Source organism: Protomyctophum bolini, assembly GCF_963924005.1.
Source record: "Protomyctophum bolini genome assembly, chromosome: 16".
Lineage (NCBI taxonomy): Eukaryota > Metazoa > Chordata > Actinopteri > Myctophiformes > Myctophidae > Protomyctophum > Protomyctophum bolini.
In genome coordinates, this window is record NC_137877.1 from 23,869,109 (window position 1) to 23,884,014 (window position 14,906).

General features: G+C 42.6%; 1 protein-coding gene and 1 long non-coding RNA gene across 2 annotated transcripts; both read right to left on the reverse strand.

Annotated features, from left to right (window-relative positions):
- Nucleotides 1-467: 467 nt before the first annotated feature.
- On the reverse strand, nucleotides 468-2,344 carry LOC308331223. Its single transcript, XR_013965557.1, has 3 exons — nucleotides 2,063-2,344; nucleotides 1,639-1,727; nucleotides 468-934 (listed from the first exon to the last, which is right to left on the reverse strand). It is a non-coding gene; the product is annotated as an uncharacterized lncRNA (long non-coding RNA).
- Nucleotides 2,345-9,698: 7,354 nt separating this feature from the next.
- Nucleotides 9,699-14,622, reverse strand: dusp19a (dual specificity phosphatase 19a; the record flags this gene model as incomplete). Its single annotated transcript, XM_080784994.1, has 4 exons — nucleotides 9,699-9,997; nucleotides 12,163-12,315; nucleotides 12,903-12,949; nucleotides 14,394-14,622. The coding sequence occupies 4 exons, from the start codon at nucleotides 14,620-14,622 to the stop codon at nucleotides 9,788-9,790; spliced, it is 639 nt and encodes a 212-aa protein (XP_080641120.1). The 3' UTR covers nucleotides 9,699-9,787.
- Nucleotides 14,623-14,906: the final 284 nt, after the last annotated feature.

Here is a 14,906-nt window from a genome sequence, read left to right on the forward strand (position 1 = left end):
TGTTTAAGAAACTTTTGTAATTTCTTCATTTTTTCGGCAAACCTTTGTGGCATTTAATTTATGGAACATGTGGATGTTTCTTTATTTATTGGTGAAGTTTTAGTGCATTCTTTGAAATGTATTGACACGTTTGATATATATTTTTGTTAGGGATGTCCGATATTATCGGCCGATAAAGGCATTAAAAATGAATAACTTAATTTTACTTTATTTATTATTTTACATTAAAAACATCTACAAGCTCACAATACAATAAGACACATGAGAGCTTGTAGATCTGCCATTTTCAAATGATTTTTATACATTTTAAATCTTGAGATGAGAGATTAGATCATTTTAGATGAGACATTTTGCATAATGAGTAATTATTAATAATTACTTTTGGTATTTTAAGTACATTTTCTACCAAAACCTTTGTACCTTTACTCGAGTACATGTTGAATTGTAACGGAGTATTTCTATATTGCAGTATTGCCTACTTTTTTTAAGTAAAAAGTTTGAGTTATGTTTCCACCACTGCAAAAAGCCTGCATATAATATATATATATATGTATCTGTTGATATCGGCAATTAGGAGTTGGACAATATCCAACACGGACTGTCGGACATCCCTTGATTTGTGTGATTTTGTGGCATTTTGTTTACTTTTGTTAACAACCAAAGAGCACACCCAGTATGTATCACAAGGCTATTTCCACCAGTCAGGTGTACTTATATCTACATCTCATAAGCGGCCATGAACTAAACACTACAGATATCACAATTTGACTTTGGCAGCAGCAAGAAACGACTGATATGCAAAGCTCTTCAGCCATGCTTCTCTCTATACAAACACTCATAATGTCCACATGGACATAGCAGCCATGATGGGGTGGTTCACACAGGAGACCAGGTTCAGTGTTCCAGCAGCATCTACGGTCATCTCCATCTACATCTAGAAAGAAAGAAAGACATCAGAAGCTGACCATATCACTCACAGTAATAGAAACATTTTAAAAGGATCTCTGGCTAATAAGACAAATATTCCTTAACATTATACTTGCCATCTATAACTAAAATATAAACCAGTTAAATATTTTACTACATAGGAACTGTTCCCGTCGCAGGTCCATGTGTGGTCCAGCGCTATGGAATGCACTTGCTAATAAAAAGTACTTAAAATATTGCTTTGATGCTTATATCAATTAAGCTGTTTTTGTATTAGCAAACACACGGACAGGCCTCTTTCATACTGGAGTAATTCATCCGCTTCATTTACAGACATCAGTAAAACGTGACATGACCGTATATGTCCGTATTTAAAATACAACAGCAGCGCTTATTTTCCAGATCCAAACTTAGCGTTGCACAAAGCTTGCTTAATAGCGACATCAATTCATTCCAATCCACATTAAATGTCACGCTCTGCGCGTTCATTCATCCGTATGGTATCGCTCATTTCATTAGCTTCAATAGCGTGACACATCCATTATGGTTAGATCCTTCCAATCGATCCAATTTCAATACTTGTGTCCATATCAGAGTAAAGATTTCAACTTGAATGTAGGGCCAATATGCCTTTCTTTCTTTATCACCAGAGATATACGGTTTAACAACGTGCTCACACTTTGGGACTTGGGCGTCTTGTAGTTTACTCACTTGTAGCCGTTTGTCGATGGTGATTGATGATGACTGCATGTCACACCCCTCTCTGAGGCTAGGGTAGTATGAACAAACGGATGGCACGGCTACGCAGTTGGGCAGAGTTTAAGCAAGATTCATTAACCCCAAGTGACAGACAAGTGATAACAACAAAGGAGACCAAACGTCTGCAAAATAGAAATAAAAAGATATATTCAAAACAAAGTACTGCATATCATATATAACCACATAAATCAAACTCATTTCCAAATAAATCATTATCATATGATATAAGCATAAGTATTTATAAATCCAGCCTTTTCAAATGTACATTAAATAATTATAATCTATATATATATATATATATATATATATCATAATAAACATCACAGTAATAGATCTATGTAAACCATGGTATTAAATAATAACAAAATAACATCACCTCCTCAGAGACAGCTCCTTCCCCGACCAACAGCAGCAGAGTGTGCAGACAGACTGACTTGGATATTCAGTCTCTGAGCTTTATACCCCCCATGGCCCCTCCCACTAGACTGGACCAACTGAATAGGGGTCAACATGATCCACAACATGTCAACTCTGCCTGGCTTGGCACAAAACACATTCATATACATTATATTCATATTCACATTTCAGTTGAGCTTGTAGCTCTATTTTAAAGTCTTTTTAGGTTTCCCAAAAGTCCTTTAATCCTTTGATGTCCTTCTGTGACAGGCAATCCTCCCCCTCCCTGGAAGGGGAGTTGGTTTGGCCCAATATAGAGTTCAGCTGCTTAAAGAGACAGGAATCTAGAGAGCAGTGTGTGTGTGTGTGTGTGTGTGTGTGTGTGTGTGTGTGTGTGTGTGTGTGTGTGTGTGTGTGTGTGTGTGTGTGTGTGTTGTTCAGTTTGCTGCTTCTTAGTAGTCTTTGCATGTCCTAACAGTGCGCGCTTACTGAAAGGCATGTACACTAGCAGCAAACAGTGACAGGGTGTGGTCACACTGTCACACTGCAACAGGTTGATATTATGGTAGGAGTTTGTGTCGTGTGAGTGTAATGGTTTCAAAATAAACGGGGCAAACAAAACAAGAACAGGCTCCAGACATAAACTAAATAAAGGTCTCAAAAAACAGACGAGCGCAGGGTTCAATAAACAAATAATAAAGTACTTTTCTTTCTGTTGGCAGAGCTGCCATTACAGCGAATCGCGATAGACGGAATCTAGATAGCCTGGGAGCTAGTCGGACATCAGTCGGGGAGGCGGGGCTGCGGGGAGCCCCCATGACGATCATCATAACTCTTCGGCTCTGCACTGGTGCTCTCTCCCTCTGCTCACTCTGGAGTCTGGCTGTGTGAAATTAGTCTATTGGTCTGAGGTGAGTGAAGCTAACAGGCTTCAGCTATATATGGATAGGTAACAGGAGGTGTCAAAGTAAAAGTATGCCAAATTACAGGAAGTATCCAAACAAACAACAAAATAAGACAAACAATAAATAAAGAATAAACAGACTTCAAACTACATAAATTATTGCAGAACCAACTGTCACTGGCAGTTACATTGATATTATGGTAGGAGTTTGTGTTGTGTGAGTGTAATGGTTTCAAAATAAACGGGGCAAACAAAACAAGAACAGGCTCCAGACAAAAATACTTTTCTTTCTTTCTTTCCTTTCTTGTTTGTGCGTTGCGTGCGAGCTGTTGAAATCTGTGTCTCTGCTCCGCTCGGCCGCGACAGTCCCCCCCCAACGCAATTCTGTCTACCCAAAGTAGGCTACCAGTGAAAACATCAACTTCTTTTTTTCCACCGCTGCGGGGGGGGGGGGGGGGGGGGGGGGGTGCGGGGAGGTGGGGCTGCGGGGAGCCCCCATGAGGATCATCAGAACTCTTCGGCTCTGCAGTCCCACCCATACTGCTCAGTGACACTGCATACTATATAATAAGATGATAGAAAGCTCATGGAAAACATCTGAAAAGAAAATGGCATACAGTCAACCATATCAATGGTATCCATTGGTACCAATGGTAATCAGTAAGACACTCTGAGGGCGAGAAGCGACATCGGCCATATCCGCCTGAGTGACGGCAGACTGCTGGGCGAGCGCTGGCACTTTGGTACGCGGGGTCAGATATATATCTGACCCCACATATGGAATGAATTATGTACTGGCCACATATGGAGCGTGTCTTGAGTGTAGGCCTACAGGGTTTGATGAGGTCAGATCAACATATGGAAACTTGGAAAGTCAGAACAGGAAGGACAGGTGGGGAAGGGAATGTCAGAACAGGTCAGGTAAGGGTTTGAGGTCAGATATAGAGTTGCTGGCTGGATCCATATTTAGATCTAGGTGATGATCCAGTCTTCTCCGTGTATGGTTATCCAGGGTTAGATGAGGTCAGTGTCATGATCTTCATATGGGGATGGCCATATATGGTGGCGAGACGTGTCACGAGGTGTGACCATATTTGAAGGTGTGATGTCACAAGCCGTGACCATATGGAGGTGTGATGTCACGTGGCGTCACCATATATGGCGTGATAAAACACACACACACACACACACACGCACACACACACACACACACACACACACACACACACACCACACACACTGCACACACTGATTGGAGATGCGCAATTTCATAGTTAACTGTGGCAGAGGGAGAGTTTTTCTCTGAATTGAGGCTCAGATTGAGGTGATATTATGTAGTGAGGGACAATGTTATGAGTGCAATAAAAAGAAATGTGAAACCTCACAGTTAGCATAATTTTATGGACAAATTTGTAATTTTTGCATTTTTTTCCTGTTTTTAATGTTCTTATATATTTTGATCAAAAAACCCAATTACTGAATGTCAAGTCTCCAGATTTTCTTGAGTGACACTGATTTACTACGACACTACTATGGGATATTAGCCTTATTAGGAGTCCAAGTTGTCCAACTAGTGGTTCTCAAGCATTTCATCGTACAGATATTCTACTGTTAGACAGATGTTAGGTTCTTTAGCTTATATGATCCTACAAATGACTATTTCCATGTATTTTATGTATTAGCATGCGTTTCTTGCTTACTGTAACTCTGCTTTTAAATGCTCGTAAATGTGTCAATTGTATATAAATGATCACAGAAAAGATAAATAGACTATGTTCTCTTAAAGACTCCACAGTTTGATTCATTCCTGATGTGTGTAAAGGTTGATAACATTAGTTATTACTGTAGATAGGAGGAGCTGCCAACATTGAGCAGTAGGGGGCGCCAAAATACCTTGAATAATCTACAACATAAAATTATTTCTAGTTCAGTTTTTAACCAATGGGAGATCTGGACAGGGAGAAATACTCGCTTTAGGTTAGGCTACTTTCTAAAAGCTCACATTGCGCTAGGGTGACAAGATGTCCCCCTTTGTGTGTCATTTCCAAGACTATTCAGGCGTCCCACAAATTGAGACCCTGTCCCACATTGTGACTGACAGCACGAGCAGGCATCAGTGTTCAAATCCCCTAGTTAATGGTTAGCATGATATTTTATTTTGGGGATTTCATTTAATGGCAAGTTATGTGCAATATCCAGGAGGGGCTGAAATTCACGGATCTGGGCAGCTTGTAATAACGTAGCCCATGAATTTAAGTCCATCGGTTCTACTAATGGGGCCATTGGAGATTCCAAAGAACTGTGTACAACACAGTCAGTGGACTCCTGCCTATTGATTACTGGTCTCTGATCTGGTTCCAAGCTAGCTAGCTTGCTTGCTTGCTTGCTTGCTTGCTTGCTTGCTTGCTTGCTTGCTCACTGCTCTGAGTGGAGAAACAAATCTGAGATTCAGTCAAACTGGGGCTTAAATAGGGCTGGCTTGATTGCAGGATGATTGTCTCCAGGTGGTGTCCACCTGCCAGGCAGGAGGCCCAGACACTCCCAGAACTAGGTCAGACATGTGAGATGCTCAACAAACATCTAACATAAATTACTGTAAAGATATTAATGATATTTACACGTGAACAGTAACTTGTAACTTTCTACAGGGTAATTTCCCAAGGGTGGGGGATCATTCTATGCCACACTTACCTACTTGTTGTTTAATAATTGTTATATTTCAACATCAGGGAGTCTTTTGGGTACACTGTAATGCTAAATGCAAGTCTCTAAATTTAATATGGTGGGAAATATAGCCCATTTTGTGACCAAAGGAAAAAACGAAAATACTAATTTGACCTTGGCTTTTTTATAATTCAGCTTACTGTGGAGACACATGCTGGAACTTTTTACTTTGAAATGTTTTGTAGTTTCTGAGTTATTTAACTTAAATGCCCAATGCATTCTCAATGGCAAATTGGCAATAGCACAAACTTATCTGCTAGTCCTACATACTTACACCTAGAAACCCCATTCAAACCTATTTAGGTTCATCTTACGGTGGAAAAGGAATGTCTGAAATGTTTCATAGTTTTAGAAATATAATACTTTCAAATTTGTAATGGGGGTCAATGGCAGATTCTGGCACATCAAATAATCACACTACTAATGCTCACACATCGATGGTTTATTTATGCCTTATTATATAGTTGAGACCCCAGTGAAGACAATACAAGCACAACTACAGTGTATACCAGTGGTTTTCAACCAGTGGTCCGAGGACCACCGGTGGTCCTTGAGGGGGTTCTGCAGGTGGATAAATGACACAGAGTTGGTAACCAAATTGACCACTGGTATACACCATTAGACCAACACTAATATAAAACAAATACAATGACAAGCAACATGATAAACAACAACAACAACAGACCGTCTTGAAACCACCCAGGAAATGAAAGGGGTTAGGTAACCGTTATTTCACTTTAAAGGGATTGTGACATAAAAAAAAGTGTAATTTTTCCTTTTTTCTTATTATTATTTTGTTCAGTTCAATTGCACCCAAAAAACATGAACTTTTAACATTCAGTAGGCCTATAGATTTTCTGTGTTCTGGGGTATTCTGGCCCAAACAAGTGCTCTGATTTGCCTGCATAGCAGAGTGTGAGGTATCCCATCGATGTCATAGGAATTTGCCAGCAGATGTCACTGTTGAGGCCTATTTGCCTGTTTTCATTGCAGCTCGAAAGGCTTCAGAACACACAGAGAAAACCACAGAACACAGAAAATCCACTGAATGTTCAAATTTCAGGTTGTGTGGGTGTAATTGAGGTCATAAAACCTAAAAGATAAACGAAAAACAAAAATAAATGAAAATGGAAACCTTTAAAACTCACTCTATGGTCATTTCGGCGACTGAAAAATATTACGAACAATGTTCGTCGACTACCTCTTTTCACTGACGATAACTAAATAAAAACTTAAGCTATGATGATGACTTAATAAGACTAAAACTAAGGCTAAAATCACACGATATTTAGTCCACTAAAGCTAGACTAAACATTTCTGATGATGAACTAAAACTACATGGAATCTTATTCAAAAGATAATGACTAAACTATATCAAAATCTGCTGTCAAACTCAACACTGTTCCACACAAACAAATAGCAATAATAGCACAATCTGCAGTACATAGATCATCTATTTTTGCTACTGTTGCTTTGTAACGAAGTAGCTAGGGCATTCATTTACGAAAACAACACAAAAAAACTAACAAACAAGAAAATCATAAAAAGTTGGTTTCTGCCTGACAGCATGCAAACAATGTACTGTTGCAGTGGTTCCCAAAGTAAGAGAAGATTTTTACGGCTCTAGCAGTGATTCTCAACCCGTTTAATTTCAAGGCCCCCAGTTTGACATGAATTACTCTACGCACCCCCATTTAATAGCATTTTTTATATCTCTGGGACCCCAATTTATAATTGTAGAATCAATGTTAATTTAACTCTGAGAGTTTACAAATGGAACTAAATGGACCCGTTTTGGTTCCATTTGTACACTCAGAGTTACAGAGTCCATTTGGTTCCAAACTATCATTTATCTGGGGACCCCCTGGAACTCCCTCAAGGACCCCTGGGGGTCCCTGGACCCCACATTGGGAACCACTGTACTGTTGTACTTGTACACACACACACACACACACACCAACCAGAAGTATACTTCACATGACATTGATACTTTAGACATGGACACAAACAAACAAAAAAACAACCATTGGCAAACAACAAAAAACAGTAATGTCTAGTTGAATAGAATACGTTCATAGAAGTGTATGTGGTTCCTCAGAGTGAGGTTCCAAATAAACCCCAAATGTATGTGACTAAAGTGGTTCTCAAACTTTTTTATTTTTTACTCGGTGCACCCTAGTAAATATATTTTTTCATCCACAGCACCCCGACTCTTATGTCATTATTACGGTACGTAAATATGCTACACGTCATTCTTGCATTCTTGCTACAAGTGTTCTTTTTTAATGTAAGTCGCTCTGGATTAAGACCGTCTGCTAAATGTCAGATACACGTCACGAGGAAAACTTAAGAGAATATCTGTTTCCATTAAAGGACAGAAAATAGCTTGCCTTTTAACCTTGAACCCTAGAATACTTTGGGGCAAAATGGGGGGGAACTGAAGTGAAGTTCCAAATATTGTCAACGAATGCTGAGGCACCCCTGGACTTGTGTGTCATGGCATCCTTAGGGTGCGACGGCATGCACCCACTTTGAGAAACCCCCCCTGCTATTATACAGGTCTGTATAGACCGAGAGTGGTTGCATTTGTACACTCAAGAGTTATGGGGGAGGTCCTATTTCTAGTAGGGCTGTAGTACAGTGCAAAATGGGCAATGATGGCGGTGACGGTGCGATTATTGCTGATGCATTCAAACCGGCGGATACGAAAGATACACAAAAAGCTACGAGGCGGTGCGGCATAATCTGTCGAACCGAGTCGCCGTTGAACGGACGATCAATGGCGCTCGATGACGTCAAGCATGCGTCCGACGAAGCCTGGGCTTTAAAAAGAACACAAAACGGTCACTCTATAGATCACTCTGCTTACGGGCCTCTTCAGACATCCTTGGTGTTACCGATGATACTAATTAAGGCTCTGTTCCATCTAGTGTATAGTGGTTCTCAAACATAATTGTTTTTATATTTCAAGGACCCCCATAACTCTGAGAGTGTACATGTAAGACCAAATGGACCCATAACTCATAAGGGAGTTATACACACCCATAAATGGAACCCACTCAAGGACACTATTGAGACCCACTGGTGTTTCCAGTGAGCCAACACGCAGCACAATAGCAGCACCCTGACTCTGTTTGACCAGAATGGAACTGAGCCCCGTAACACCTGTGAAGGAAGTCAGAAGAGCCCCGGAAGTAGAAAGAGAGATTTCCAAAATGGTTAAACAACACACGGTCGGTTTTGTATAGCTTTGGTAGCTGCAGTCGAAACCGGCTCAACTTTGGATTGTAACTTTTGTAGATTTTCTATAGCAGCTACAAACGTCGGGCGTCGCTTCGTAACTTTACGTCGCTAGGCTTTCATTGACAGTGAATGAACGGTATAATCCATAGCTTTTGTAAGCCACCAGTCAGTGTGAACGCTAAAGCATACGGGTAAGAGTCCATGCTGTTATTGCAGCGATTCTTTTACGGCACGTCACAAACGGGATGCTATAACTAACAAACATGGAGGCTGAGGAGATTGAGCCCAGAGTGAATGTTACAATAAAATAAGAACAATCTCACAACCTCCAATTTGACAAGTTATAATGTAGAGATGGTGGTAGTACTGGTGTGGTAGCCGACGCCATATAGAGCGCCAAAGTCCTGACGTCACTCGCTCATCCCCTGGTTCCAAAGGTTTCGCGGACGTTGGAACCAGGTCCCAACGTCCGCATCTTAAAATAGTCTCATATAAGAATTGTGTCTCTGTTTTCTCGCAGTCAGTTGATTCTTCATATGAGTGGAAAGGGCTGAGATGATTTGTTTATTTTTCAAACACAGTTCTTATATGAGGCGATCTAAACCCCCCTATGGGGATTAGAATACAAATAAATAAATTCATGAACCCGTGCACTTAGCACCTAGATATTGCTAGATATTGACGTCAGACTTTGATGCTCTATACTGCAGCAGTAATATTAGTATTATGGTATAGTAGTTTTGTGTTTGCGCGCGCGTGTATGTGTGCGTGTATATGTGTGTACTGTGTGTGTGTGTGTGTGTGTGTGTGTGTGTGTGTGTGTGCATGCGTCCTTCAGTGCTTGTTGCCGTTGCGTGTGGCAGCCGGCCGGTAGTCACGGAGCTGCTCCAGGAAGCCGGGGTTGGGGCAGGAGGCGGGCCGCGCCTTCTTGACCAATGAGAAGGCGTCGTCAAACGGCTGGCCGTCGCACGACATCAGGTAGCCAATCACCACGGCTGCCGCCCGGGACACGCCCGTGTTGCAGTGGACGAGCACCACGCCTTTCTGGTGGTTGAGGGAGGAAGTAAAAGTATCAATACTGCAGAAATAAAATTTCCGGAATTCAAAATGTAAAAAGTAAAAAGTACAAAAGTTTTGGCATAATACTCATTATGCAGAATGTCCCATTTCGTATTTTCTAATGTATACATAATCTTTTGAAAACAGCAGATCATTACAAAACATACAGTAACCACTTCAGCGCACTATACATTTCGGCCATTTGAAAAGAGGCGATCTACAAGGTCACAATGCATCGCGATGCGACGCATGTGGTCAAAGTAAAGCTGTAAAGTTCCAAGTCCAGTTCTGAAGAAGAAGCAATAACACAATGCAGAAACAATACAAGGTATTCTAATGAACTCGTTAAGACATTACTAATCATATTCAGAGTGCTCTTAAGTCACTGAGGCGATGCTAATTATAGCCATAAACGGCATTAATAATCAACCTGGCTAACTCATCCTCCGGTAATTCATAGTCATTACCAGCTGACCACAGAAAACAGACTGTAAGCTGAGACCTCTCTCTCTCTCTCCCCCCCCCCTCTCTCACACACACACACACACACACACACACACACACACACACACACACACACACACACACACAGTGTAGCACTGTAATCATAGACCCTAAAGCCTGCAAGGCTGCATATAATATAGCGTACATGTGTATTTATGTGCGCATGCATAATGTGTGTGTGTGTGTGTGTGTGTGTGTGTGTGTGTGTGTGTGTGTGTGTGTGTGTGTGTGTGTGTGTGTGTGTGTGTGTGTGTGTGTGTGTGTGCAGTGTGTGTGTGTGTGTGTGTGTGTGTGTGTGTGCATGTGCATGTGCATGTGCATGTGCATGTGCATGTGCATGTGCATGTGCATGTGCATGTGCATGTGTGGTGTCATGTTAGCCTGCCTACTAAAAGGTTGTATGGCAGTGAGATCTGATCTCCGCATACACATAAATTATAGATGAACAAAACTCTGCATGTTTTATTAAACAGATAGATAAGATAGGAGAGGAGAGAGGAGACAAGACACACAGGAAAACAAATAACCAAAACATTCCCAAAATGCCTTCAGTGACAAACAGTATCAGACTGTGGTTGTACTGGTCAGATCCCAGTACAACAGTATCAGACTGTGGTTGTACTGGTCAGCTCCCAGTACAACAGTATCAGACTGTGGTTGTACTGGTCAGCTCCCAGTACAACAGTATCAGACTGTGGTTGTACTGGTCAGCTCCCAGTACAACAGTATCAGACTGTGGTTGTACTGGTCAGCTCCCAGTACAACAGTATCAGACTGTGGTTGTACTGGTCAGCTCCCAGTACAACAGTATCAGACTGTGGTTGGTCAGCTCCCAGTACAACAGTATCAGACTGTGGTTGTACTGGTCAGCTCCCAGTACAACAGTATCAGACTGTGGTTGTACTGGTCAGCTCCCAGTACAACAGTATCAGACTGTGGTTGTACTGGTCAGCTCCCAGTACAAAAGTATCAGACTGTGGTTGTACTGGTCAGCTCCCAGTACAACAGTATCAGACTGTGGTTGTACTGGTCAGCTCCCAGTACAACAGTATCAGACTGTGGTTGTACTGGTCAGCTCCCAGTACAACAGTATCAGACTGTGGTTGTACTGGTCAGCTCCCAGTACAACAGTATCAGACTGTGGTTGTACTGGTCAGCTCCCAGTACAACAGTATCAGACTGTGGTTGTACTGGTCAGCTCCCAGTACAACAGTATCAGACTGTGGATGTACTGGTCAGCTCCCAGTACAACAGTATCAGACTGTGGTTGTACTGGTCAGCTCCCAGTACAACAGTACCAGACTGTGGTTGTACTGGTCAGCTCCCAGTACAACAGTATCAGACTGTGGTTGTACTGGTCAACTCCCAGTACAACAGTATCAGACTGTGGTTGTACTGGTCAGATCCTATACAACAGTATCAGACTGTGGTTTTACTGGTCAACTCCCAGTACAACAGTATCAGACTGTGGTTGTACTGGTCAACTCCCAGTACAACAGTATCAGACTGTGGTTGTACTGGTCAACTCCCAGTACAACAGTACCAGACTGTGGTTGTACTGGTCAGCTCATAGTGGTCAACAGTAGCTTGTGGTTATAGTTCACAGCACAGAAACAATAAACCAACAGCATGGGACTGTGTTGTACCTCGTTGTAAGCCTGCTTTATGAAGGCGTTGCAGTCGTTCATGTAGGAGGTGATGTCGATGTCCGGTTGATCCAGAATGCTGAGGCTTCTGTAGACGAATAGCTCCGGAAAGGCGTTCTCTACTCCGTACGCAACGTTCAGAACATGTGACACCTGGACGGACAAGGACAGAAACGGTTATCATTAAACAACATTATACCTCACCATTGTTGATTTAGTCGACTAAAACTATGACGAAGCTACGATGACATAACTTCACATACAGTAACTTACATGGAGGTCTTTAAATACGTGCCCTAATACCGTTAGGTTGAACTCTGCTAATAAACACACTGCAATGATTTACAGACACTGGTATATTTTATTGTCACATATTTCGTAAGGTCATTAATTTCATCGTAACACCGCCATGCTGGAGTGATCGAGTGTGAGATTGAAGTGGCTGAGATTTTGGGTATTGGAATTCAGAAGGTGTAGTCAAGTCTGTTTCCTGTTCAAATGGCTATGAGAAACTGACCCCGAACATGAACATACAGACTAGTCATGCATAGAGTATATTTATGAAAAAAAGTTGAAATATGATTCACGTAACACATTATCTGTGTGTGTGTGTGTGTGTGTGTGTGTGTGTGTGTGTGTGTGTGTGTGTGTGTGTGTGTGTGTGTGTGTGTGTGTGTGTGTGTGTGTGTGTGTGTGTGTGTGTGTGTGTGTGTGTGTGTGTGTGTGTGTGTGCGTGTTACCTTGTTTTTACTAAGAGTTGCAAAGTCATGAGCAGCATCCTGGGAACCTGCACACACGCACACACACACACACACACACACACACGCACACACACACACACACACTAGTAGTCCGTGTGTCAGTCAGTCATTCAGTCAGTCAGTCAGTCAGTTAGTTAGTTCTGGACACACCGGTGTCAGACTGTCAGGTGTGAGGTCATCTGTGTCAGACTGTCAGGTATGAGGTCACCTGTGTCCGACTGTCAGGTGTGAGGTCATCTGTGTCAGACTGTCAGGTATGAGGTCACCTGTGTCAGACTGTCAGGTGTGAGGTCACCTGTGTCAGACTGTAGGTGTGAGGTCATCTGTGTCAGACTGTCAGGTATGAGGTCACCTGTGTCAAGACTGTCAGGTATGAGGTCATCTGTGTCCGACTGTCAGGTGTGAGGTCATCTGTGTCAGACTGTCAGGTATGAGGTCACCTGTGTCAGACTGTCAGGTGTGAGGTCACCTGTGTCAGACTGTAGGTGTGAGGTCATCTGTGTCAGACTGTCAGGTATGAGGTCACCTGTGTCAGACTGTCAGGTGTGAGGTCACCTGTGTCAGACTGTCAGGTGTGAGGTCATCTGTGTCAGACTGTCAGGTGTGAGGTCATCTGTGTCAGACTGTCAGGTGTGAGGTCATCTGTGTCAGACTGTCAGGTGTGAGGTCATCTGTGTCAGACTGTCAGGTGTGAGGTCATCTGTGTCAGACTGTCAGGTGTGAGGTCATCTGTGTCAGACTGTCAGGTGTGAGGTCACCTGTGTCAGACAGTCAGGTGCGAGGTCATCTGTGTCAGACTGTCAGGTGTAAGGTCAACCATCTTCACCTCCATGTCAGCGAGTCAAAGGAAATGATAAGTGGTCTGACCTCAACCCAGCAGCCCCTCCCTCTTCTCATCAATAAACAAACAAACCCCTCCCTCTTCTCATCAATAGACAAACACTTTGAGGCAAAAGGGCGAGGGCCCAAGACCCAAAAGTCACCCCCTCTGCACACGCCTGCACCTACTGACCCGGGCCAAGCAAACTCACCTCCATAAACAGACACTCACGGCTGCCAGTCAGGAAAATGGATCTGTCCCAACCGACCCAGCCTCTCTCACAAGACCACAATAAAGCCATCACACAAATTGCTCCATCTCAATAGAAGGGGACATCACAAACCCACTCCATCACCGCCTTACCCTCATTATGCCCCACTGCGCTGGTACACATTAACACTGACACTGAGGTCTCTCTCTCTCTCTCTCTCTCTCTCTTCTGCCCCCCCATGTTTAAACGTTCCAAGGGACATTTCACAAAGACGTTTCAATATAAACAATTTAGCAAAGTTTGTCAATTGAAATTGCACTGTATGTTCTCATTTTGTAAACTACATTTAAGAACTTTGGGGCAAAATGTTCCAAAAGTAAATATATGGTAAATAAATAATCACTTACCTAGTGATAAATAAGAGTTTTGGGTCACTTACCTATTAATAAATAAGGCTTTACGAGTCCAACTTGGAGGTCCCAGGAGGTGTCGGGGACGTACCCGGGACCCAGGGGTCCCTCCGAGGAGGCGGGGTCTTCCACCACCGTCACCATGGCGCCCTTCCAGGTCTCTATGATTCGCCGGCCACTCAGTGATGTCACTCTGGTGCACTGCTTCCTCAGGCGAGTCCGTGGGAAGCTCTGGATCTCCTCAGTCAGGTACTGCATCTGATGTGATGTGATATAGAATGATTAATACCAGTAGGGGGCGCCAGAAACAGAGAGAGGGGTATGCTGTGCCTGCTGCCTGCTAATGAGAGAGAGAGAGAGGAGGGGGGGGGGGGGGGGAGGGGAGTTGCACCACTCGGTTCACACGTGTGTGACTTTCTTTATGATTTCCTGTTTGTGTGTATATTTATATTTATATAAGTGTATATTTGTACGTCTCGAAATGTTCAGATGAATTTAAAATGGTGGACCCTGTTGTAAACAAGTGTGAGTGCTTAACTCAA